Genomic DNA, 26,636 nt, shown 5'->3' with positions numbered 1-26,636 from the left:
TGTAAACTTTTTTCTTCTCTCCCAAAAATTGTTCGTTAGTTGTATTTAATAGTATTCTGTTGAAAAATAATTGAGCTTCTGGTAGCAATGATTATAATGTACCTCTTTATTTAGATTATATTATGAACTGACTGTCATTGTCGATGCTGCTGATCCGTGGCAAAATCTCCAAAACGCGGCGAATTACGTGTGGATATTGGGGAATAATATTTAGAGGGATTGAGGGTATATAAGCCTATTACTTAAAAATAAAAATTAAGTTAGATTCCAAAATAAATTTAAAGATTGAAATATTTTGTAATAATATAATTAAATTTAGTTTAAGGCAATTTAATTTGAATTATCGCGCTATTATAGGGTTGAGATAGTGGAGTTTTTTTTAATTACTAGGGAGGATTTCCACTATGCATGTGGGGATGTGAGCTAAAATGCTGATGCAACATTGTTAATAATGGGAAATTTGGGTTTTCGCAATTGATACACTCTGACTTCTGAAGTTTTGAGTATTCTACATTGTTTATGGATTTGACACTTTTTATTCAAGTGTAAAAATACAAATATATTATGAGTCTACATAAAATAATTTTAATGTTAGAATAAAAATATGTTTAATATAAAAATGGATTTGTGTCATTTGATTAGATTTACAATTGCTTACAATGCTAACATCAAAATAAGCAGAAATTTTAGTAGTGTAGTTTTGTCTAATTCTTTAGTAGGGGTTAAATATGATCAAAAGAACACCGTGCTCGAATCTGTGAGTGAAGATTTATCAGAAGTAACTCCATACTTTCCTGAATCATTTAATATAGCTGCTTATGTTAACAAATCTGAAACACTTCAAAACCTTATTAAACTAAATGTGAATCTTAGCAAGATTGAGAAGAAACCTCACATAGTAAACAAACTATTAAAAATGGATTTTGAAAAAGATATGAAAAACAACATATTTTTTATCAAAGATTTCGTTGATTCAGAAAATATTGGAAATTATATTACTAAAAATCCTCTTATCTTATGTGAAACTATAGAAAACTTTCAAGTAAGAATTAATTACCTACAATCAAAAAAATTTAGTAATTTGCAAATACACGAAATAATAGCAAGAAATCCTTTTTGGTTAATGTTTAGGTAAGAGTATTATTTAATTTTAAATAAAAATATCTCTAATGAACTTTTACACCTAATGTAGTATAACAGTAGTTTGTAGTTGTAGTTATTGTAAAATTAAATCATTTAATATATGAACTAATTATTAAAAATTGATAAAATTAATTAATAGGATGAGAATAATACTCAATATAGTAAAAAAACTTATGATTTTCAGCACTGAGAGAATAGACAAAAGGCTAGGATATTTTCAAAATAAATTTAGTTTAAATGGGAATGAAGTAAGATTACTTGCAACAAAGCAACCAAAAATAATAACATATAGTATTCAACACATCAATACAAATTCATTTGTTGTCAAAGAAGAAATGGGTTTTAATGATGAAGAGGTGAAAGCTTTACTACTAAATAAACCCAAAATATGGATGACAAGTAAGCCATGTATTCATTCATTTGGTCAAAATACTTATATATAAAAATGAGAAATGAAAAGAAAGTATGTATAATCAGAAACTTTATTAAAAATTTTAACAAGTCTAAAATATTTGTTTCAGGTCAAAAATCCTTGTTGGAAAGATTCAATTACCTCCATAATGTCATTAAGATACCCCATAGCTCAATATTGCATTATCCTAATGTGCTTCTTTGTAGAAATTTCAAGGTGAAACAACGTCATATGTTTTTGCAGACCCTTGGTAGAGCTCAGTATAATGCAAATAAAGAAAATTATATTCCACTGAAGGCTTTGATTGAAAACACAGATTCAGAATTTTGTAAAAATTATGCTAAATGTAATGTTGATGATTTCAATTTGTTTTTAAAGACTTTGTGATTTAGTATCTATCATTTAGCCTGCTTTGCCCAATACAATTTTGTTATGAAATGCATTAAGAGAGTGATACAATAGTGTGTCAAATATACCGGCAACAGTGAAAACACCTCCAACTATTGCACAAATGTTTGTAGCAAAGTGACCAATTGACCTGAAAATAAAAATATTATTAAAGTTAAATTATTAATAAACTTTGTTTTTATTGTGTTTATTTTTGTTAAGTTTCTACATACCTTCCTTTTTCAGTATATTTCACCATTAGAGGTGACAGTTCATAACTAAAGAATGCCCCTGGCATTCCAGATTCTGTATTAACATTGGAAACAGATTTTTGATGTCTCGTTACAGAGAACTGGTTAGTGTGTAATACAGTATTATCTAATCTAACATACACGGTTGGAACTATTTTTAAGTAATACTGAAACATAACAGCACCTGCAACAAGGTTAAAAAAAAAATAGGCTAGGTAATTTTTTAAATGTTAAAACAGGTTGAAGAATTCATGTATATATGGATCATGGATGGCCAAATCCGAAATTATAAGATATATGGAAATATTACAAAAGTATTTAAAATCTATTTCCTTATTCCTATAATTTAAATTTTTTTATCATAATTATTTTAAATATATAAACAAACATATATAATTCAATATTACGCTAATTTATCATCATGTTTTAAAGTGACTAGTAATTTAATCAACATTTTTTGAAGTAAAAACTGTTTTAATGTACGTATATTTGCAGCTTTTTTAAAGTAGAACGGCTGAGTATAAGTTAAGGAAAGTCAAGGCCAATGTTTTTTTTTTATGAAAACAAATGTAATAATTGCTGTTTCTTGTATTTAGTGTTTATTTTTAAGTGTTGTATTATTTAAGTAGTGGAAACGATTTGGTGCTATTATTTTATTAACGAGGAAAAATAAAACTAAAGGTGTTAGGAACGTTATTTGGTAAAATTGGACGATGTAACTTGACGTTTTTGACATTGACATAAGCATTAGTGTAAGATCAAATCTAATTCCTGTGAATTCCGTAAAGATATTTTGTACTTTTTAAAGCATTTATCATGCCAGTTCCCGGAGGCCTTTATCAAAATCAAGGACCTACTTGTTTTGATAAAATGAAAATGGGTTTTATGATAGGATTTTGTGTAGGCATGGCAAGTGGAGGTTTATTCGGCGGATTTACCGCTTTAAGGTTAATATATAAATTAGTATTATGTTAGAGTAAAATGTCATATAAAAAGTAAATAAAAAATTTATGAAGTATTTTTGAATTACAGATATGGCGCTAGAGGCCGTGAACTAGTTCATTCTGTTGGCAAAGTAATGCTTCAGGGCGGTGGAACTTTTGGTACATTTATGGCAATCGGAACAGGAATTCGCTGTTGATATATTATAAATTCAAATTGTAAATACTATTACTTTAAAATGTAGTGGCATATTGGTTTAATTATAAATAAAGTTTCTTTTTAGGATTATGGTTATATAAATTCTTTTCGTGTGAATCAACTCAACTAAAAACTTTCAGTAATTACATGTGCCAACTACAATAAAAGTATGTAGTTGGCATATGTAATTTATGTCTTAAACAATTTATTCATTCAAAAACAACCTGTATTTTTTAGTAAGTTTGAAGTTATGGAATATTAGAAATGTATAAAAGTAACAGTTGTGCAGAATTGTTGTAATTTTAATGAATACAGATAGACTGAATAAAATAAAATAAGACTCAAATTGAACATGTAAAATAAAAAAAATACAAAAATATTTTTTAATAATACTCCTACTTATGATTTACCACATTTACTACTGTGTCAATTTGAATAGTCTTAGCAATAGGTAGCAAAGCACCTGCAGAGCAGGATCAGGAGGATAAGATGAAAAAATGTTTGTAAGAATAAATTGTTTATATTGATTTAATTTCAAGTGTCTTTCGAACTTATGAAATGGAATTTAAAAAGCTAATAATTACATTAATTAAAAAGCAACTTTTAAGTAATGTCTGATTTCAAAACATTAACTTTAAGTAGACCATATCTCATATAAACATGTCACAGGCACATTGAATACATGCATAATTTTAGTGGCTTAATATAACCATTACCAATTTGATTAAAAAATTCAATTTTGACACTTTAAAAATCTTACCTTCATTGGCTTGTCCAATTACACCATCAAGAGGAGCAGTATTGCCACTCTCTATATCTGTTCCAAATGATAAATGCTTTATTATATGTGTTGTGTTAAAAACTGAGGAGGAAAATGGTTGGACATCATGAACATGTACATGATTTATGGTAAAACTTTTGCCTGGTGCTATGTGGAAACTTCCACCAACCTGAAATATAATTGTATTCATGTATGTGTCTGAATCTTGTTCAAATTAAAACATAGAAAACTATTTTTAGTTAGCTTTAGGACTTGACACAATAAAAATTACTGGTGATTAATTTATAATTAAGTTGAAGCAACAACCTCATTTTTTTCTGCAATATTTTGTTATTAATAAATTACATGTTGGTAATCCTTGATAAAGTTACAATGTTAACTTGACTACAAACAAAAACATGTAAAACTGGGTTCTATTTCTCTTTCAATTAGAGTGAATCTGGGAAACTTTCTAAAACAAAGTTATAGCTTAAATTACTAATACATTAATAGTCGAGTTAAAGCAATGCTAGCTTCACTTCTTGCAGGTGCACTTATTCAAGTCAGCACAGCTGGTGACTCGCCTAGCAGGCAGAGAATATGTAGGGCCACCCTAAAGTTATATTTAAAATTTGTTGCAGTAGTGTATGAGTTAATAGATGTTATTAATATGATACAAAATACTTGAGTAACATGAAATGTAATCATCTTACTGATGTGGCGCATGCTCATATTATCATACTCTATATAAATTGTTACTTCTGATATATGTATTTGATTATCATGATAAAGACGTACTTGATATCCCTGTATAAATAATATTACAATACAATAAAGCAGAAATCAAGTAGGTGATATAATAATACCCTATTCACTTCCATGTATCCATAAATCTGACAGCCTTCCTTGAGGGCCAGGTTAGTTCTATCTAATGATTCATCATCTTTACATTGTTCAATAGTTGACAAGTCAGGTAATGCCCATCTTCTTAATCTATAGGCTTCTTTGACATCATCACAAGTATTACAGCACCTTTAAAACAAAGTTTGTATTTAATCTTGAAATAATATGCTTAGGGTGCTAAGTAAAATTATTTCATAAAATTATGGCTTATTTAATGCAATATAAAAAAAACTTACTGGGTTTCATTGAAAGCTGCACCAAAGCAACTTCCACATGTGATCTTGGCAGTCTTAGTAGTATTTTGCTTAACCTAGAAATAGTCAATTGTATGATAGCTAAAATTAAATGTAAAATTCATAGTTAAGAAATTAAACATACAGGTGACAAGACTGGAAATTCTTCTTTTTTAGGTTCTTCTATAGGTGTGCCATTCAGATCTAAACGTCTCTTATGTATATTGTGATCCATTTGAAGATGCTGTTCACCAGAAGAATCCATAGCATCTAATACCAAATCTATGAGATTGAAAATTTAACAAATTTAATTTGTTGAGTAAAATGTATATAGTACTTAGAAATTTATAATGCAATATGCTTACAATCACAGGAAATCCTTGGTACTATTATGTCAAAATTTATTCTTAATTTATGTCCACGTGATGTATCAACAAATAATTCTTCTGATATATTAGGTGATAAATATGTATGCATTTCAGATAGAATTAGTAGAACCATTATAACTGCACCCGTTATAGTAACTGAAACAAAAAAACATTAAAATAATCCTCCAATAATATTAAATAAACAATAATAATTTATACTTACTAAATGCTCCAGTGGCTGTTTTCACTCTAAAGTCTTCTAAAGTTTTAGCATAAGCATCAAACTGCTTAAATTTATGTATAAATTGGGAGTCCATGATAATACCATAAAATTTTGGTAAATATTAGTGTACGAAAAATTGTAATAATCTATACAAATTATTGTACGTTGTTTACGCCGATTTATATTCTATATAATATAAATAATGCACTTTCGTTTATTACAGTTTATTTTTTAGTTTAACATTACCAATAAAGAGCACTTAAATTTCTTATTAATGTAATAATATCTGAATTTCGGCTATTTTATACTGTTTTTCGATGGTTTGTCGCTTGTGGAATAAGAATGAAGAAATGCTGATGTTGTCTATATGTCAACTGTCAAGTGAAGTGTGAAGTATCAGACTTTTTTGTCACTGTCAAGTATCATATTGCAACAAAAAAATGTTAGTGTCTAATACGAGAAAATCAAGGATCAAAATTTAGTGTTGAATATCGATAGTCTACTATCGATAGTCTATCGATAGTATGGTCATGTGTCAATACTATCGATAGTATGGTAAGCTGCCCATGAGTAATACTATTGATACTATCAATAGTATTGCAAAAACCATTACTTTTCACCTTAACTATCGATACTATAAATAGTATCAATGATCTTTAGTCAGTACATAGGTGAACATCATGTCAATTGAGCGTTAATAGATTGAAATTAGTCGACTTTTTATGGATAATTAATTTATTATAAAAAAAGAAATTAATAATAGTCCAAATGAAAAACTTTAATCAAAGTTTTAATCAAAGCTGATGATTTGATTATTTTTAATTGTTTTAAGGGCATACTGTAAATAAATTATTAGTGTAAATTCATTAAAATTGTATAATACAAATTTATTATTGGTTCAAAATTAATGACTTTATATTTTGAACCAATAATAATTTATGTCTTTCTCGTAGATTTCGCAATCCTAATAAGCTCTCATCAGCGCTCCTTGCAGGTGCTTTCAACGATAAATCAAAAGCGTGGGGATCACGTGTTGGGTGATAGAGATCGGGCTGGTTTTATAAAATCAGGGATTTGTAAACACCTGCTTACGGCACAACGGAGTTTCAATATTTGATCCTATTCTAAGCTCGCATTTGCGCGTCGTGGAGAGTCGTGGAGAGTCCTGGAGGATACTGAGACTTTGTAAGACAAATGTTGCATATGGTTTGATATCTCATAACTTTCAATGAAGCCGAAAGTTCAGGCACCGAATAGTGTAAGACGGCAGTGGAGGTTAAACTGCCTTGACGAGAACATATCCGCTGAATCTGCTCTAGTTCAAGTCTGGATTTTGATGTTGAAGTAGAGAAAGTTAGGTTGGCTTCAGATGTGAGCAATAATTCGAGTAAAGTCACGTTTGTCTGATGTGGTTTCCCAGGGTGAAGTGATGGTTGCGATATCCTTGTATTTTACTAGCGCTTTCAATACGACGACATGGATCGAGTAATAACTTTTATTTTGAAATCTCAAACAAAAAAAAAACATTATTTTACATAAATACAATATAAATTAAAACACAACCGACGACATAGATGATGAGTTCGTCACGATGAATTCTTTTCAAGGTCTGTATAGTTAGTCGTGACAGTTCAGAGCTGTTTCTCAAAAAAAAAATCATCCTCCTCAAAGAGGAAAAGTACGCTCTAGTATTTCTGTCGGCGCAACATGAAGAGAAGCTTCTGAATCATAGGGAACATTACGAAGTTACTGTTGTCCAGAGCTTTAGCGATAGTGGCTTAGACGCCATTGTAGTGAGATATGATAATGATTCTCACGCTTTTTCTACCGGGTTGCTATCGTAGTGTATGTACTTACTTAGTGGTATTGAGTTGTGGCTGGTTCATGTTACGATGTCGTTATTTATGTCTCTCATCAAACAGTAATACCGGAATCACGACCGACTGTTGCAGAGCGTTGCGTTCATCCTGGCTGGCTTGACGCATTTATCGTTTTATACGAAAAGTGTCGTTTGTAGCAAAATGCTTGTCCTGTTTAGAGACGCCCTCTTAGCTTAATTTTAAGGTTATCATAATTGTCATTGTAGCATGACGTAATAGTATTCACCTAGTTGTTTCTCTAAATGAGACAACATGCTAGCCATAGAAAGTGCAACCTGCACATATCTCTTTTAAGTGTTTTATCACGTGCAAATAATGATCTGGTTTTGTGCTGGTTTATGCTGGTGTAGGTAATCGATCAACGGGTGCGTGCATGTTGTAGGCTAGCGTTAAGTTTTATATCCACTATGGAGTTATACATTTAAGAAAATCGACATACGCTGAGCGTATAAAAGGGTATATAAGTAAGTTAGGAAAACTTATGATTTAGTAATACGTCTTAGTCTTAAGAGCGTAGTTTGTAAGCGTGGGAATTAATTTTAGAACACACACATAGGTACTTTTCAATAATACAGTTGCATTGTGCAGTGTATCGTACGCATCCCCGGAGATAATTAGTTGCTTGTTTTCGGTTCAACGAATAAATTAAATTTTCATTGCGCGTTCATAACGTAGGATTTATAAAAATACATTTAATTACTAGTAATGTATTAGCTATAAGGTTGTCACTCGCAAACGCAATTATAAATTATTTGTTAGCATAGGGTGCGGTCAGAGTGCATTAAGATGCCAAATATTCATTATGATTTTTATTGTTTCAACTGCTTTCGTCTAACTAAATAATAATAATTATTTTCTTGATATTTTAAGGTTGGTAGATATACCGAATTAAATTAAAGGAAAGACACATTAAATAATCACTATATATAAATAACGGAGTTAAATATAATTTTTTTCAATACTCTATTTTTAAGTAAAATATTCGAAATAAATATTTTAAATCAACTTTTCGTCCATTTCGGTACAAATACAATCGCTCGACAACTGATGCGACAATAGCACTTCTTAAACATATTTTCGATGCTTGACAAAAATCACAGAATGCTATTGGAGTATTCTGTGATTTGTCTAAAGCATTTGATTGTGTAGAACACGAGACGCTTCTTTATAAGCTCAAATACTACGGTATTAAAGGTAAAGCTCTTGATCTCATTGCTTCATATTTAAGTCAAAGAGTCCAGCAAGTTTTCATTAATGGCATTAAGTTTTATGGATCTACGTTATAAATGAGTGTTCCACAAGGATCAATTTTGGGTCCCTTTCTATTTCTAGTATATATAAATGATCTTCCTTTCTATGTTAAAGGTATTTGTGATATAATGTTGTTTGCTGACAATACTTCACTGATTTTTAAGGTAGACAGGAAAAAACTGACTATGACGATGTGAACGGTGCATTATCACAGATACACGATTGGTTTACAGTAAATAATTTAGTTTTGAATACTCAAAAAACAAAATGTGTAGTTTTTACCCTACCAAATTTATATAATATATCTATAAATGGTGGCCGTCTTGATGTAGCCAATACTACGGTTTTTTTTGGGAATAGCATTGGATTCCAAACTTCAGTGGAGTCCTCATTTATCGTCCCTGACAGGAAGACTCAGCTCCGCAGCATAAAAATTAACAATTGTGTCCCACGACACTCGCGCCCCACCCTTATGCTAACTTGTCTATGTGTGCGTAGACGTTTTGCGAAATTATAAGAGTCGGCTCGAAATAAAAATTGACGTGCTCTCACCTTGGGCTCTGGGGAGGGACTGAAATTTTATTGACAACGATGTCGAATAATAAGTCAAAACCGTCAAATTATTTTCTCCATACTAAAATGTATGGACGACGAATGCCAAAAAGTAAGCAATATTTAAATAAAAATTACTATAATATTGTGTGATATAATAGAAATTGAACACGGTGAACTTATTATTTACACTTTTGTGTCCCCATTTAACCAAAAATACATGTATAAACTAGCCGCTAAATAGCTTAAAAAATGTTAATAGAAAAGGTCGATTTCAGTGTTTGGAGTGATGTTGACGATTAATTTACCAAGTTATTGATACAAATTTTATAAATATCATGCGGTGAAACTTGAGATATATCTATTGAGATACTGAATGTATTTTTTTATCCATAATCAATGCTCCAGTTTTCAGATATTTTGAAAATAGTAAGCGCTATTTTGGCGTTCCGCAAGGACTGTCCTCTTAAGAAGAGTACTGCGTTTACATACTTATTATAAATGAATATAATATATTCATATTTTATAAATAGTATTACAATGAACAATTTAGTCTACAACGGTACAAAATATAACATATTATGTTAAATCCGCTTAAGTGATTCCTACGCGGTAATCAATGCGTTTGATTGAATATTATTCCAATATGTTTGGAATTATTACATATTATTATAACGGAACTCTGCGTGAGTAGACATAGGTACGTTTTACTTGAATTAGGCCACCTGGCGCTTGTGCACTTGAACTTTTACGAGAACCAGTAATTAAATGCTATGATATTTCAGGGTTTAGCCCTCATCAGATTTATTCAGCTCTGACTGATTGACTGTTTCCCATAAACTTTGATTTTTTATTATCATTAGCAATTTTATAAATACCGCAGTTACGACCGTGACAGTCACTGGACTACGGTCTAGTTTATTGCTTATTGATAAGCTATGTACTAAACTTCCGCCTAGTTTATTGATAGGACTTATAGTATTTTATACACCTCAGACACGGCTGTGATATCTGCTGGACTTTAGTTCCAATAGATATCTTATTTAAATAAACTTGGTATAAGCTCGAGGAAGGTTAACAGATCCATGGTAAGAATCTGAAGTTGATGGCGGGCGCGGGGCCAATTCAAACTCCTCCTACTTTTATATTTTTCAAAATTATTAAATATGTGAAGAAGCGACATCATTCAGACTCGTAAGAGGTGTTTAAGGAAATGGGATCGATATCTCATAACTCCAATTCTTATGTTACAAATTAATAAAACAAAATATTCATATCTATAATGTATTTAAAAGAAACCTTTTTTATTTTAAAAGTTTTATTTGATTCGTCTATAGTCGATTGAACTTATAGTCTCTGACGCTCTAAAAGAACACGGTTATTATACAAAATCGAAATTATATTTAACAAAGATAGGCAGGGAAGGGGATAGTGACAGTATTGAGAGAGCGCCTAAAAATAAATATTGGCAATAATACTCATAATACTCTAAAATACTCTCAATTCTCACTACAAACTACTTTTAGCGTTTGCCAAAAAACCTTATTTTTTTTGGTTTCGTTACTGTATTGTGCATGCAATCCATATATCTTAGATTTTATATTCGAATAGTTATTATTGGTGAGACTGATATCAAAAATATTAAATATTCGCAGTAGATGACATTTACTTGAGTTTGTAGATTGATTAGAAAACGATAATAATAGGGATACTGAGACATATTGATATTGTAGGATTTACATTATATTAACATACGACCGTCGACGTCCAGACACGCGCTCCGAGTAAGTAAAACTAAATACTGTACTGTACTCCGAGTAAGTAAAACTTCATTATAGTGATAATATACCTTTGATTTCGTGACTACGTCAAATATTTTTATTCTTATATTATTATTGTTCAATTAACATTTTGAACTCATGCAAATATTTGAAATTATTAGTATATTATGTCGTTATACTGAAACGAAATAATATCCAATATTGTGATGACAGTTTTTTAAAAACAAGAAGTAGGATAAATAAAAAAAAATAGAAAATAAAAAAATAAACAACGCTACTCATCTATCTCTTATTATCACTGTTATTCAAACCTTAACATTATTTCTAATCTTACGCTTACTAAAACCAACACAACCGTTTAATTAATCAGAATAATTATTATGAATTACGAAACTAGTATAGTTTCTCGCAATGGCCCGCACAAAAGTGAGTCTGAGGATTTCGTGATCCCTTTGACGTAACCTCTTTCTCCTACCCGACACTTGTCAAGTTTTGACAAATAATTGGAGGGTAGGAAATGTCTTATTTGCTTGCAAATTCTCTAAGATCGATAACTAACTGATATTTTTTTTGAATAGTTATTATTGTTTTTCCTGAATATCGTAATGGAATTGAATCCATGAAATTTGTGCACCGATAATGTAGAAATAAATTTGTAACACAGATTATACGGATAACTTCTCGAGTTATATGTGATGAAGCGTTAACAATGTGCAAGCTAAAAATATGCCACTCTTGCCCTCGTTAACTTTAATTCTAGTATACAAGATACAGCCTTATATAATATTATTTATTATTTCTATCAGAACCTCAATAAATTAATTGCCTTTGATTTGATAGCTCCGGTAATATGGTAAGACTACCTACTAATATCAGAATGTCTATGAGTAGTGTCTGGATAAAGGCTAATTTGTTATTTTTTCATTAGCTGTCATAGCTGTCATAATTTATTTTATAACATTTAGCAAACATTAAGCAAATCGTATCAAATATTCGCGAGAACGAGTTAGACAAGTCTTATTGCATCTTCGCATGCAACATATAACCCCGGAAGAACTTGTGAATTAAGAATCATGATTTTTACTTATGAAATATAAATATGCAGATATTTTATATTGAGCTATTGAATTCTAAGTCAAAAACTGGACCTCACTGATTTTTATAAAACTGCTTGTAATGTTTACAAAAAATATATATTCTATCAACATTTCAAAAAGCAATGGTAAAGTACCAGAGAGAAATATCCTGGTTTTTGACAAAGCCTTCTTCTTTTTCTAGATCCGCTTACGACAGACTAGTCGTCTAAGTAAATTTACAAAACTCATTCACATCTCAAACATATTCTCATCCGCATCATTGTTCGGACAATTAATTTCAATCATTGCCCGAAGTACGTTATTAATGTTCTGAAATAATGTGTACATCTTGCAGTGCTATTCTTTATGTCATATTTGTATAATATAATTTTTTGATGTTTCACGATGGATTGTGAGTTTGTTCTTACAGAATATCCTTAATGAAGTAAGGATTTCATACAATCGACGGCCTTACATAAGTCACAATATATTCCTAAAGCATTATACGACTCTTCCGGGCCTTAATCATATTTTTAGTAAGCTTATCACCGGCTCTTGTAAATCCTATATGCTTGATACGTAGCATCTTGTGTTTATCGAAATGAAAGATAATTTGAAGAAGATTCGATCGTCGTCGATTGTTAACACTGGCATTTTTGAACTCATAGTAGACATTTCATCGTTTAACATGTTTCTTTGGTAAGGATTCAGCGATGGTAGGGCAATGAGTGATTTGGTAGTCGATATGGATATGGATATGAATGGTAGGTAATTGAATGTCACAAAAAAAATTTCAAAACTGTTGCTATGTCCCGATAGAGATTGGTTTAAAATTGTAATAGCCAAATTATACTCGGAATATTGTCATGACACTTCAAATTTCACAATCAATAATTTTCCATGACATTTTAATTGTATTTGGTGCAGAAAATTAAGGAGCTTAAGAGTGCTTAATAATCGTCAGAAAATATTTCAAAATATATATTCATTTAATATTTTTTACTAGTTATTTTTATTAATATTTGCAAGCGTCCAAAACGTTGAGTTTGAAGTTAAGTAATAAATCTTTACTTGGCGGTAGACCTTCGTGCAAGTCCGTCTGGGTTGACTGTGTATAACCCACATTACATATACTACCGACAAGCTGCAGTGCTTAGTATAGAATCTAAAGTGAATTGAAGGACGCGTAGCAAAATCTTACTTAAACAGGATACTTTAAAGCTCTCAAATATCAAATTTCTTTTTTATACTCACCTGGCATTCATCGACATCACCGAAGCTCTCATTGATGTCAATGTCCGATCTGGGTTTAATAATTTTAGGCTAAATTAGCTCCTTTAATATTGTCACAATATCATGATGTATTTTTTAGGAATTATAAAAAAAAGCAGTTACTGAACAAATATTTGTAAGTCATATTAGTCTTAGTAGACATTTTCAATCTCAAATAAGATAAATAGATCAACAAAAGAAAATAATTTAATAAAGAAGCGCAAGTTCTATGATACATAGTTATAGAGTATTCACCAAGGTAAGAAAGAAATAATAAATGTATTCCAATTTTATATTTTTTATTTTTGTTCAAAAGATTTTAACAATCTAAACATAATGAAGTATTAAGTTTATCTATATTTGCAGGTAAACGTGGAGCGGCATTTATTATGTTTTGCTTAAATATTTAAAACAAACGTCAACTTTTATGATTAAGTATATTTGCAGTTAATTATGAAAAACTTATTTTATTATTTGAACAATTACATAAGCTGCCTTCCTGCGACACAGTCACAATAAATTGTATTTATTAATATTATTGAGTATTATTTACATGTGTACAGTCTTTTAAATTTTAATTAAAGAGATCACTTCCTAACGTTGAAGCCCTCTCCCGTAGGATCTAAAATCCATGGATAATTGTTAGGGCATTCCATACAAGTGAATAGACGTAACGTCTCTCCTGGTAGCTCACGAGTTGTTAGTGGACATGCATTTGGTAAGGAGCAGAAGGGCTGGCCTTTGACGTCACACTTTTCTTGTTTCCATTCCGCGAAATCTCTAAGTTGCGATAATTCGGTTGGGTTTTGCATCCATTGTATAACTTGAATAAGAGAAGTGAAATAAACATCGTTCTTTTCTAGCATCTCCTCAATGAATTTGATAAGCTCGTCTCTGAATTCTTTCTTTGATTTAAGCCATGAGGCGTGGAAATGAAGACCCAGAGGAGCACGGTTAGTAGAGTAGTGACGGTTGAAGTTGTGACGTAAAAGACGCGCGAACTGGTCACCAGTTTGAATGTTGGAACAAGAGTCAACTACGTGACAACCAGGTAACGATTCATCAAAGGTTGGGTCATCTCTTCTGTCCAGTTCATTCATTACCATTTCCCACACTGGATGACTCCTTGAAGGGCAGTTATGAGCATTACCGTTACATTTATGTGGCATACGGAAGTATAGCGTGTAAGGCCAAATAGGAACACGACCTAAAGGAGCTGTAATAGAAGCGTCATATACGAAGTACTGATCAGCCATCATTTCGAATTGTTTGTTTCCTCCAACACGCAGATATGGTGCTCGAACACCAATGATAGAAGCATCAGTGATATTTGCGTAACGTTCAATAATAAGACGTGCACCCGCCATTTCAGCTAACCAGTCATCGTAGCTGCCACTGGTCCAGTATTGTGGATCATCTTTGTGAGTTATTGAGAAAACTGAAATTTCATGTCCTTTGCGATGCAATTCTTGAATTCCTGCGTAGTTTGAATATTTGTGTGAAACGAAGAATGTTCCACGAATTTGACAACCATTAGGATTGTGACGGTTGCCATTGAATATCTGGTCATATAAATCCATGTTATCAACGTTAACGGCACCGTTAAAAGTAATAGTAATCATCTGGGGCACTTGGTTGGGCTCAATTCCGCCAGGAATACGAGTACCGTCAGCAGAACAGAAACAGTCAGGTAGTCTGCATTGGTTTGTGTCACAATCTGGAGCTCTGTTAGGGTCTACATCGACAGCTGCAAGAATAAGTCATCAAGTTATAGTATTAGATGATGACATTAATTTGTTGTATATTTTTATTTTAACGATGTAATGATAAATAGTGATAATATGTTAACCGGCATATTACAGCCTCATAACATAGACATTACTTATACGAAACAATGAATAATTAAAGGGATTACTAATAAGTATAAGCATTTAAAAACAAATTGTTAATCATGATCAATAAATCATTGGAAACAAATCTTACTGCAAGCATTTTCATCCGACTCATCTTTGCAATCAGGTTTTCCATTACAGAATAACTCTTTCTCGATGCAGTCACCACTACCACATGCCAGTTTTCCTTCAGGACAGATAGGTTCATCGGTCTTCAGGATTGGTAAAATTTTTCTTGGTTCTGAAAAATCAACAAAATTATCTTCCGAATTTACTATAGAGCCTTTTGGGATTTCGACTGATGGGTGCCTATGAAGATAGACTTTATCATTAGACGATAATCAAAGTGACCAACATGGTACTCTTGCTTCGTCTGTGTATAAAATATTGTTGTAATAGTGTTCCTACGAGAAGAGAAACAAGTGAAAAAGAATTTCAAAAAGCATGACAAGATGACGAAGTTAACGTAAGAAAGAATTAATGAGGGAAAAGAGGGACTTAGCACAAAGTTTATTAGAATATGGCTAAGTTCCTTGAAGTAGATTAGTTATTGGAAAGATACAGAGACGACGTTAATGAATTTATTACTTGATATTTGATAAGAAATTATGACTCATAAAGAAAATGAAGGGAAAAAGAAAGTTGCAATGTGAACGATATATTATCAATACTACCGTTGAAACAAAAATGTACTTTAGCGAAAACTCCTTGCGAGATATTTAGGACTATGCAGTATTGAAAATAATAAGTAGTCGATGCTTGCAAGAAACCCAAAATTTAGTTATCAAAAAAAAAACGTGGCTACTACTAAAAATGTAACATAATCTGTATACATAATTATTTGGACAAAAGGTTTATATATCCTATGTCTTACCAAGTGATTTAATAGATTTAAACATTTTTAAAGTAACCATGTGATTTTAAAAAATCGCTCGTTAGTTTTATTTAAGCAGTGGTGTATGGTACAGCGATGTGTTATGCAGAATTCACAAGTTATTATCGAACATATAGAAACCATTAGAAAGCTATTACGAAAACATGTTAGTCAGAAATTTTATTGTAAAAGGTAGATGTTAGTTATTTTTTTATGAATTCAAGCTCTAGCGTTAAAGTAGGTTATAAAAGATTGTGAATAAATTTGTCATGTATGAAAGATAGTAGAATAAATCTATTAAGATGCAGGCATTCTATTATGTATTATTTTTTAGATAATCCTACACCTTTTGTGTCAAGAGATTCATGTAAATGTAATTTATGAAATACTGTGTTGTTTTTATTTACATCAGTGTAAATATTTATATTTAGAACTGCAAAGTGTACGTAAGTATTATTTATCATGTATTGTTCATTAATGCGAAACTAGTGCATTCGTCCTGCTGTGGACATTTTCCTTAGTCCGGGGCCTCATGCATAATACCAAATCTACAGTGCGACGCGGCCCCTTCACCCAAGCTCGTTTGCTCGCTATTCGCGAATAACTTTTTATCGCACTTACTCTCGAGTTTGTCACAGTTGGTCACTTTACCCTTCCAGTCGCAGGTTTGTTTATCGAGATCGAAAGCCAGTCCCGATGGGCATGTGATCTGTTTAAGACCTGACCTAGTGCACCTGCGTCGATAAGAATAACATATTTAATAAATGTCTAATAACAGGAAGCGGACGCGGAAGAGGCTAACTTGTAGTTTAATTAATGTGGATACTACTATCCAGTCGGATGTTTAGTTAGCCCTTCACACGGCCACTCCCTCTTTGCGGCGGAACTTACTTTCTATTTTATCGCAATTCTTAACATGGGTTTTCCAGTCACATGTTTGACGGTCGATATCAAACGCCAGTCCGCCGGGACAACGCACTGAAGCGAGCCTGGTCACTCCATTTTCACCTCCTTTGTCACACCTGTACACAGCCATATTTTCAGCAAGAAAGCTCATTTCAGTAATATATATTTATTATCTAATTTCAATAGGATTTAATAAATAAATTATATTCTATAATTAAAAAACAATATTCCTGTTGAAGTCGAACCTTGAAGCTTAGCATCCTGTTTAACCTGTACGTTATGTCATACACAATTGTTAGACATGACCAAACACCCGCATAAAATATTATTTTATCAAGATTACAAATACATATAATTATTAAAATTAGTTAAAGAAAAACTATTTGTAAACATAGAAAATAATATACTGGTAAATACTAGTAACAATTTTAACTATAGACCTTCGATCAACAATACTATTGTTGATCGAAGTTATAGATTGCTGAAATATATTTTCAGCAATCTATAATTATAATTGCTCATACAATGATTACCACTAAACAAAAGTGCTTATACGGACATTAAATTTTTTTTATTGGTTTCCAAAAATTCATAATAAATATATAAAAGGCAACTTCGAGTAGTGGGAAGTACTAAAAAACTGTCTAAGTGCGAGCCGCAATCGGACATACGCACAGTGAGTAGGCTTTCATACAATACAATACGATTAAACAAGTTTTTTCAATTGAAGAAAAATTAGATATGACCAAACAAGTTCTTTAACTGTGTCAAATTTCTTAATATACTTAGTAAAAGTATGTAAGTACTATTAATAGCTATCATTAAATAAATCAACCGAACCAAAGAATTGACACCAAAACTTTATGATAAGGACTCTTATTAATTATTAATTAAGATAATCTAAAATAACAATAATTTATAAATACGGTCATAGTTGTAGTTCCTTCATCAATCAAATGTCTGTAGCAATTTATGAATAAGCATACAGTTATAGGTAGTTGTTGATTATTTTAATATAAAATCGAGAGCCTTCTATTATTTGGTATCGTGTTAATATGATAAATCCAGTTATTTTATATATATACATTTTCTCTTTGTTTTGGTTGGTTCTTAAAAAAACTAGTGAAAAGTTTCATCAGTTCTTTCATATTTTGAGTGAAATTTGTAGTAAAAGGGATTACAATTCTAATTCATTACCTACATTCTAGTACAAAAGGGTTTCAGTGACTGAAGTATATTTATTTGTCATTGCTTTGTCTCATAGATTTAAGTAGCAGTACATAACTATGACTAATATTCAAGGCACGATGGCGACCGTTCCATTCACTGGCTGGAATATCAAGTTCTTGAATACCAAACGATTGTATTTATTATCATCAACTCTGAACAGCCTTCAGTTGTATGTTGAAGTCTTATTTTTTAACTCAGATGAGTTTATACGACATTTATTTAGGGAAATAATTAGAAAGAACTTTATAATTTGATTACTTTTAGTAATGAGAGCTTTTGAGTTTAAACTTAAGCGTTTTGACTTCCTGTTCTCATTTATGATATTAGATTTAAAATAAACTGACCTCACGACATCACGGCAATCGCCTTCTGTGGTCAGTCGGAAGTATTCATCAGCGGGACGGGCATCGCAAAGCTGTTCCGGATTCACCTCATCTCCGCCATCGTCTTCCTGGCGTTTTACTCTTGTCGCGTTGATTACTAAGAAAGTACGAAAAATTTTTTCAACCGTTATTATCATTAGTAAATTCGCTAATAATGTTAGATGTTGCGCATCAATAATTGTTTTAAAGTGTGTTAAAATAAATACGTTGTTACGTGTAATATTGCGTTTTGCTATTGCGTTAAGACTTTTTAGCATTAGAAGTAAATACCGTAAAACAGGCATAACATTTATACTGACTTAACATGATTATTGAGTAACGAAGCTTAGCGTAAACCACGATTACCACACGCGGGTGAAAGAATGTAGTACCGTTTCATTTCGGCGTAGAATGTTGCTGTGCATTAGCTCATTTGTATAATGAAATGAATTTTAGAAATACTATTTGTGAAAGAATTATAGATAACTACTACATAAACTTAAAGCCTGTTTAAGTTGCGAAGTCAGTAAGCAAGTCGATGACGGCATTGAAAGGCAAAACGTTAAAAAGAAATCGAGGTCAACGCCGGCCACGTAAGTAACCGGTGTTCTTTCAATTATAATTTTAAAATATTTTTACGTAAGTTTATTTAAATATAAAGCTGATTAGATATTTAAAAAACAGACGTGGTCCTTAATAATGTGACCCACAGTAATCCATTACTTAATTTTTTTTTATATGGATTGCGTAATAAATTATTAATATTCTATTATTAAACACTACTACTACATTGATTAACTTAACCATTCTCACAAAAAAAAACAAATATTTAACATAAATACAATAAAGTTTAAAGCAAATTTTGCTCGATTTAAATGTACCTAATTTTAAAAATGATAGATTTTTATTGATTTATTATTTATAAGAATAATTAAAAATATTTTATTGATAGAAAATATTTTTAACAGTAAACAAATTATTGTTTTTGGTACTCACCAGAATAGGCGAGCAGTAATACCCCCAAACACAGGTACGCGTGTCGAGCCATGGCGCTCGGCGAAGACTGGCCGGTGCGTCGCGCTCTACAAGAAAGTGCAAGAGGTGCTTGCTGCCCCTCTTCACCTATTTATATAACCAGGCTGTTCGAGTTCAACACCAGCTGACAGACTCCACCCGTCCTGTACACACTATACCTTCCGTCGATATAAGGTATCATTCCGTTGCCGCAGCTTTTAATAAGCACACGGTGACGTTAACCAAGACAATGTGCGAAGAAGATAATTGAATATATTTTGGATAATAATATTATGAATAATTCTTTTGACATATAAACACATCGTCATTACTATAATATGATGAATTAACTTAGTTTACGTTTTAATTTTTTTTTTTAATATTTTACTAATTTTCATTCATAGAGCTTTTTTTAATCAATATCGATATTCTTTTAATCTGGATATTAAATCATACAAACATAATTCATACAAACAAAAAAGGAAATTATCGTTATATAACTCTTTGCAAATGTAAGGAAGTGTAATAATAATTTCGTAAAGCAATTCTGTACTGTCCTCTTAAACTATTTGCCAAGGCAAGCAAGCGGAATATTTTAAATAATATATAATAAAGTACTTGATATTTAACAAATTTAGAATTCATTTGGTTAATAAATTCAAAGGTGATTTAGAATGTAGAACATTTTTTACATAGCTATATATATATATTTAAAATTTGCTTGCTCTTTACGCGAGCCGTAAATAAGGACGATGTACGTCATTTGCATACTAGTTCTTCTAAAGTTATATAAAAGAACTTTTATTCATCACAAATATAATATTTATTAGAAATACGTTTATTTTAGATATTATTATATTGTACTTCACTTCTAAATGTTGTTTATATATTCTTTTTTTTGGTATAAGTAAATTTTACACAAACATAGTATTAAGTCAGGATACCACTTAAGTTTCACAAAAATAGTAATATATATTGATGCAAAAAACAATTATTGTACAGGTATTCTTAATATGATTGGTCTAAGTCGTATTCTTCACTATTTTAAAGCTCATTTAAAATGTCTGTTTACATTTATTATAACAATATTTAATTGAATATTTCAATTCCCAACAATACAAATATTCCGTTATTTTCCCACTGCTGGGTGAAGCATATTATTACCACTACAAGAAACATCAATGTTGATCGATGTACATATTCAGTTTGAATTGCTTTAATTCATTTCGAAATTTACAACGTTCCAAGTTTATTTATTTTTTTACTTAAAGTGAAACTTGATTATCAAATTAATCGTTTATGTATGAACTTTATTGAATAATATTCCTGTTTACTGTAACTAAGTCGCTTGGTATTTTATAGTTATTTGCTGAATAAATTTTCGGTGAATAATCACTAAATTGTTTACAAATTAGTATCTTTTAGTTGATAAATTTAGAGTCACTTTCGATTATTATACAAACCTGTATTTTTTAATTTATGTCAATGCCACGCAAATTTGGAGAGAAGATCCGAAACTATAAACTTTATTAACATAATTAATTTATTGAAAAAAAAGGAGATTGAAGGCCACGTTCAGATGAAAGAAAAAGTGTACCTACGAGTTTTAGTAAGAAATGTTTTCTTTTAATCAATTACAGTGTACATATGGAACACTTAGTAATGACTTTAATTTAATTTGTAATTTTTGTACCAGAAATACGTAACTACTGAATATATGATTAACAGGATACATAATATGTAGACAATTTAACTTACAATGACATAAAAATAATAAGTCTATTTGTACAAAGATGTTATGATTAGTATGTCAATAGCACAGATAGGGTAATAATACTAAAAAAAACTTTCTTAAAATAATAACAAAACTTTTTCCTTCATCATGATAAGTGCAGCTAAATATTTGCGAGAAGATGTGTGGCCTTGCGGCAATATCCGGGTATATCAGATTATGTAACATACAAGTACTGAGGCTCAGAGAAGACAAGGCGGAGGGGCTGGCGGTGGAAACGATGGAGCAGCGCGATCGCACTGCGTGGCACCGACCGCGGACGATCCGGAGTCGACGTGTTGTCGATTCATAATGTAAGCAACTCGCGCCTCATGACCTGACCTTCCAACATGTATAATATATCTAATTTAATGATATTTAAAGATATTTAAGCTCAGTGTACTTTAGATTATTTTATTTTTTATTTTATTTTATGTACATTGCTTAGACATATTACAAGTTAAAAAAGTAACGTTATATAAGTTTATACATATAAATTATTTATTATTATTGCACACGTATAAAAGACTTTAAAAAATGTTGGAAATCAACGAACGCTTTAGAATGAGTTGCATTAAATGATGTCCCCAAATTAGCGATTATATACATTTGATTATCGTATTGAATATACGTCTACTGAAAGTTGCAAATTTCGTGAAATTGTAAATTGCATTCATGTCAGGCATACCTTTCAAATATAAATCTGTCTGATACTGGTAGATATTTCATTGATTTGGTTCTAGTAGTGAAACTACATGATTTGTTTGTGTTAATATGATTACCAATGTAATTTTTTTACACGCCAAAGATATATTAAGTTAGTAATTAAAATTGTTGTAATATTTTATTAGTTTGTATGTCTTTAATGTGCAAAAATAATAACATATTTTGTGATATAATTTTAATGAAATAAATAAATAAATATTGGACAACATCACATACATTACTCTGATCCCATTGTAAGTAGCTAAAGCACTTGTGTATAAAGCTAAATCCAATTATCCAAATCGTCATTGATGACGATGATGTCCTGCTGACCGATTTCAGTCATGGCGGACATTCTTAACGGAGAATGACTGACTTTCAGCACAGCTGCTGCTGTCTGACAAAACTGCAAAGAGATCAGCTGTCTAGAATATTTTACCAATAAAAAAAACAGGATCACGGGATCCTTACGGCAGCCTTATAAAATAGCTACTCTGCCATCGAGGCAGTTATTTTTATAAAGTAGTGTGTAAAATCGTATTTTATAGGGTATGAATAAATAGTTTTATTTTATAGCTGAAAATAGTATTAATTAGGAATAATGGTATAAGTAGGAATATCGTATCGTAGTTACAATCTAACATAACAAAAGTTGTATAATATCGGTTATAAATCTTAAGAGTATTAATTTTTGAAGGAAAAATATAATTAATAAAACAGTTAACTATGTGTAAGTCTAATTTAATAAATAAATATCAATTAAAAAAAACGTATTTATATTGTTTGTGTTTTGTGTAACATTAATAAATATAATACTATAAATAAGCTATAAGTCGGCAGGCAGGTTATCTAATAAAAATAATTTATATGAATATTAATGAAAAATCTTTGAACTATTCTTTGCATAATTAATACTGTCGTTATAATACTTAATGTTAATATAAAAATTATAATTTTACCGAAACTAGTGGCATATAATAAAATTAATAATTAGGTGCCTACTGATATAAAAGGTCAAGTGAACATCGAATATGGCACGGAAAAATGTAATGACCGACTTGGTTAAACTAGCTTTTACGTCTTATTAGAGGGTATTAATAAAACCTACGAGACAAATGTATGCCGAGTATCCGGGTCATATATGCACGTAACAACTGCATATTGCTAAGAAACAAGCAATCGATAGTTTAAACGGTGAATCTTTGAAAATATTATGCAACAAATTGCACATTATGGAAAAGTGTTGATGATCGGAATATAGTTATTTTCACCAGTTAAGGATAGATTGTTTTGATGACTCTACTTCTATTAAGTTCGCATTTAATCATCGGATAAAAGGAAGTAGAAAGACATGAGATTTTTTTTCTAAAGTCATTGATAAAGGTTATAATTAACAAGCTTGTTTGTATACATTTAAATCAATTAAAATAAAAAGAGGTTTTTTTGCTTTGTACGTTTTGAGTTAACAGTTTCCTGGTTAAGTTTGCAAAAATGTACCGCGTGGTTGGTTTACGTAAAGTCTACCATTACTTTTGCCGTGTCTGTAAATAATCTCCGTTCTATACAATAGTTATGTCCTGTTTAATGTTTTAAGATAATCGAAGTATCAGTAATAATAATGAACTAAATAGCAAAAAAAGAAATTGTAATCTGCTGTTGAAAAATTAATTTTAATTTAGCAATTAATCAAAAACGTACAACAACAACCAAGATTTTATTATTCTACGTTAAATTTTAAAGTTTAAACGTTAAAATGCGACATCTACAACTTCTGTGTTCCTCTTTTTTATCCTTTTATTTTTAATTGGTGCGTTAAAAGCAAGAGAACATTTTTTATAAATTCATCTGTGTGTCACAAAAATGGATATAAACGTACACAAGACCTGAATAGCTATAAAAAGATTGTCGAAGCTTATATTCATAATAACATTTTGTTACATGTAACGTGAATAAAATCAAAATGAAAATAAGTTTTATTTAGGTAGGCTTTTATAAAAACTTTGATGCGATATATTAAAAAATTAAATTACATGTAAAATTAAAAACATTTTTGAATATATATTCTATTGAGAAGGACTGACGAGAAACTCAGTAGTTAATCATTTTCTTAAATTAAACAATAGTCAATTAAAATTTCACATTTCTGTTGGCTCAAATTTTAGAATGAGATGCGCAGAATACTAGCACGTCAAAGTTAAGGTACAGGCGACGCGCAGCGCCGCGGCAAGTAGGCGCACAAGAGTCAAGGATCCTTCAAGATATTTCCTTTCACTTGCGACAATGCATGCACACCTATGTATATCTATTAACAGAGAATAAATGTGGTTTGTATACATCTAAGCAATTCTAACTATATTAATAAGGTCACAAACTATATTCACAGAAGAAAAATTAGATAACGTATTATTTTATGTAGGAATATGATGGAATTATATAGATTCGAAATATCAAGTCTTTTAAATCGGTTAAAATTAATTAACCTTTTCATCCATATGTGTGAGTATCGAATATAGCTATAGCCTATAATATGTTGAATTCACAGAAGATATTGCAAGAGGTTTAAGTCATTCTTCCGTCTGATTTTGTCTTGACAAATTTAACCAATGAGGAAAACATAAGAGCAAATATCAAAAAGTTGACCTTGTAAAATTACCGAGTTGATTTGAGTTCTGAATTAAGATGTTATTTTAGTCAATATTCATTTATGCAAATAACTGCTCAGCTAATGTAATTATGAAATTAAGGTACATTTCCACTTTTTATTTCATTAATGATAACATATTTTATTTATAATTTCTTAATAATCCTTTTCCAGCGCTTAGTGTATTATTACGCAAGAGCGTTATTTTAAGAAATACAGGAGTACAAATAAAGAATGCTACGGCAGCGCACTTCACCTGATGACTTTCACTGCTTTCACTATCGCAGGCTGTTTTGCGCTTCTCTTCATGACTATGCTTACTTATATCAATTATATACGAAGTGTCGACTCTCTATTTATTTTGATGGCGCTAACAATAGTAGTATTGATTTTCATTGTCCTTATTTTGGTCCATTTACACCATGTATTGCAAAATCAAATGGAAAGTTTGTTGTGATGACGATATACAATATGCAGACGGCCGCTTTGAAGGTGATGATGTGCAACGAACCACCCACCGAGGCCAATGTGTCAGCTCAGGGAAGGCGGTGTGTTGGTGGCACACCTCATCTATTGTCTTGCTGTAAGATTGCGTACATCTACTTTGATGCATTAAACAATTGAAATATTATCTTCTATACAATTATATATATGAATGTAAAATCCTTTTTTTTTATTAGATTTTGAGTGTCAGGAGATTGTAATGTATTTAATTGCTGTACTTATTAAATAACATATAAAATATTTATAGTCCGGATAAAAACATCAACTTATACGGAAGTGTAAAATATTTATTACAAACATGGACATACATAGATACCGGAACATATTTCCGCTACTAATGGATAATAATTTTGTATGAATAAGACAATATAATATAACAAGATATTGTATATGATGGTGTTGATTGAAAAAATCTATGACAAATCAATAATATCAAAATATATTATTACTATATAGAAAAATATATACATAAGAATTGTTTACATAAAAATAGATACTGTACAAATCATGATCACGTGAAATCACACGAATTCTAGCAGTATTTTCAAATTGAATTGCAATTCGATCCTCTAGGCATAAAATTAACCAGCCCTCCTGTCACCAATTGAGGCTACAAGATGTTATACCTTTAATAAAGGTTTTTGTGCTATTACTCTAATTATACTATAATTTTTAATAATGGACTAATATTTGGGTCGTTCGTTCGCTTCAGGTTTTTCCGCAGCGGCTCCGTCTCTTAAAACTGTTTCCCTCATATGAGATGAGTCAATGTATTAACACATGTAGCGTCCCACATTAAGATGAGTCCTCGTTCCCAGAGATACAGTGTCAGTGCTTCAGGTCTCTTTTCATTATCACGACCAATTCCACGTGGCACAATGAGAACAAGAACGTCGTTTATTGTATCGTTAAGAGAACCGTGAACTCCATAAAGAAGAAAGTATGTAATCCAGTGTTCGAAGGACTATTGATAGATATAGATATTGATTTAAACCTATTATATATGTATTAAACATAAATATAATTTTAGTGGTTTCATCAAGTTCATAAACTAACAAAGCATCGATCAGCTTGGTATTAAATCGATTCGTACGTTTTTTGTCTT

General features: G+C 30.8%; 5 protein-coding genes across 6 annotated transcripts in view; 3 read left to right on the top strand and 2 right to left on the bottom strand.

Annotated features, from left to right (window-relative positions):
- Window positions 1-525: 525 nt before the first annotated feature.
- Window positions 526-2,148, top strand: LOC113394602 (transcription termination factor 3, mitochondrial). Its single transcript, XM_026631989.2, has 3 exons — window positions 526-1,131; window positions 1,328-1,542; window positions 1,665-2,148. Exons 1-3 carry the CDS (start codon window positions 605-607, stop codon window positions 1,940-1,942), a joined length of 1,020 nt encoding a protein of 339 aa, XP_026487774.1. The 5' UTR covers window positions 526-604; the 3' UTR covers window positions 1,943-2,148.
- LOC113394599 (endoplasmic reticulum-Golgi intermediate compartment protein 3) lies at window positions 1,610-6,102 on the bottom strand. The gene is made up of 8 exons (XM_026631984.2): window positions 5,821-6,102; window positions 5,595-5,753; window positions 5,375-5,511; window positions 5,233-5,306; window positions 4,960-5,125; window positions 4,094-4,283; window positions 2,176-2,377; window positions 1,610-2,093 (listed from the first exon to the last, which is right to left on the bottom strand). Exons 1-8 carry the CDS (start codon window positions 5,912-5,914, stop codon window positions 1,958-1,960), a joined length of 1,158 nt encoding a protein of 385 aa, XP_026487769.2. The 5' UTR covers window positions 5,915-6,102; the 3' UTR covers window positions 1,610-1,957.
- On the top strand, window positions 2,915-3,421 carry LOC113394623 (reactive oxygen species modulator 1). Its single transcript, XM_026632015.2, has 2 exons — window positions 2,915-3,140; window positions 3,226-3,421. Exons 1-2 carry the CDS (start codon window positions 3,010-3,012, stop codon window positions 3,332-3,334), a joined length of 240 nt encoding a protein of 79 aa, XP_026487800.1. The 5' UTR covers window positions 2,915-3,009; the 3' UTR covers window positions 3,335-3,421.
- A 7,812-nt stretch (window positions 6,103-13,914) lies between the features above and the next one.
- Window positions 13,915-20,109, bottom strand: Verm (vermiform). 2 transcript variants are annotated; one of them, XM_026631951.2, is made up of 5 exons: window positions 19,893-20,109; window positions 18,879-19,014; window positions 17,290-17,420; window positions 15,616-15,765; window positions 13,915-15,379 (listed from the first exon to the last, which is right to left on the bottom strand). In XM_026631951.2, the coding sequence occupies exons 1-5, from the start codon at window positions 19,942-19,944 to the stop codon at window positions 14,220-14,222; spliced, it is 1,629 nt and encodes a 542-aa protein (XP_026487736.1). In that variant the 5' UTR covers window positions 19,945-20,109; the 3' UTR covers window positions 13,915-14,219. The 2 variants fall into 2 exon arrangements, with proteins under 2 accessions (XP_026487736.1, XP_026487737.1); XM_026631952.2 differs by lacking the exon at window positions 17,290-17,420 and adding an exon at window positions 17,020-17,132 and having other exon boundaries at window positions 19,893-20,108.
- A 3,268-nt stretch (window positions 20,110-23,377) lies between these two features.
- LOC113394605 (uncharacterized) overlaps window positions 23,378-26,636 on the top strand; it is an 81,481-nt gene continuing 78,222 nt past the window's right edge. Inside the window, exon 1 of the mRNA XM_026631992.2 lies at window positions 23,378-23,389. The gene's annotated coding sequence lies outside the window, so the exon portion shown is untranslated. The remainder of the gene's footprint in view (window positions 23,390-26,636) is intronic.

Source organism: Vanessa tameamea, chromosome 4, assembly GCF_037043105.1.
Source record: "Vanessa tameamea isolate UH-Manoa-2023 chromosome 4, ilVanTame1 primary haplotype, whole genome shotgun sequence".
In the NCBI taxonomy this organism is placed as follows: domain Eukaryota; kingdom Metazoa; phylum Arthropoda; class Insecta; order Lepidoptera; family Nymphalidae; genus Vanessa; species Vanessa tameamea.
This window is presented reverse-complemented; position numbering and strand designations above follow the sequence as displayed.

Bases quoted from the DNA above. Each gene is read 5' to 3' on its own strand.
- LOC113394602 (XM_026631989.2), top strand. From the start codon at position 605: ATGTTTAATATAAAAATGGATTTGTGTCATTTGATTAGATTTACAATT. The intron at 1,132-1,327 runs GTAAGAGTATTA...TATGATTTTCAG, and splicing joins CCTTTTTGGTTAATGTTTAG to CACTGAGAGAATAGACAAAA. The intron at 1,543-1,664 runs GTAAGCCATGTA...TATTTGTTTCAG, and splicing joins ACCCAAAATATGGATGACAA to GTCAAAAATCCTTGTTGGAA.
- LOC113394623 (XM_026632015.2), top strand. From the start codon at position 3,010: ATGCCAGTTCCCGGAGGCCTTTATCAAAATCAAGGACCTACTTGTTTT. The intron at 3,141-3,225 runs GTTAATATATAA...TTTGAATTACAG, and splicing joins GGCGGATTTACCGCTTTAAG to ATATGGCGCTAGAGGCCGTG.
- LOC113394599 (XM_026631984.2), bottom strand. From the start codon at position 5,914: ATGGACTCCCAATTTATACATAAATTTAAGCAGTTTGATGCTTATGCT. The intron at 5,754-5,820 runs GTAAGTATAAAT...TTTTTGTTTCAG, and splicing joins AACAGCCACTGGAGCATTTA to TTACTATAACGGGTGCAGTT. The intron at 2,378-4,093 runs GTAAGATTTTTA...ACCTTGTTGCAG, and splicing joins AATTGGACAAGCCAATGAAG to GTGCTGTTATGTTTCAGTAT.
- Verm (XM_026631951.2), bottom strand. From the start codon at position 19,944: ATGGCTCGACACGCGTACCTGTGTTTGGGGGTATTACTGCTCGCCTAT. The intron at 19,015-19,892 runs GTGAGTACCAAA...GTACTTTCTTAG, and splicing joins ATTACTGCTCGCCTATTCTG to TAATCAACGCGACAAGAGTA. The intron at 17,421-18,878 runs GTCAGTTTATTT...GGCTGTGTACAG, and splicing joins GATTGCCGTGATGTCGTGAG to GTGTGACAAAGGAGGTGAAA.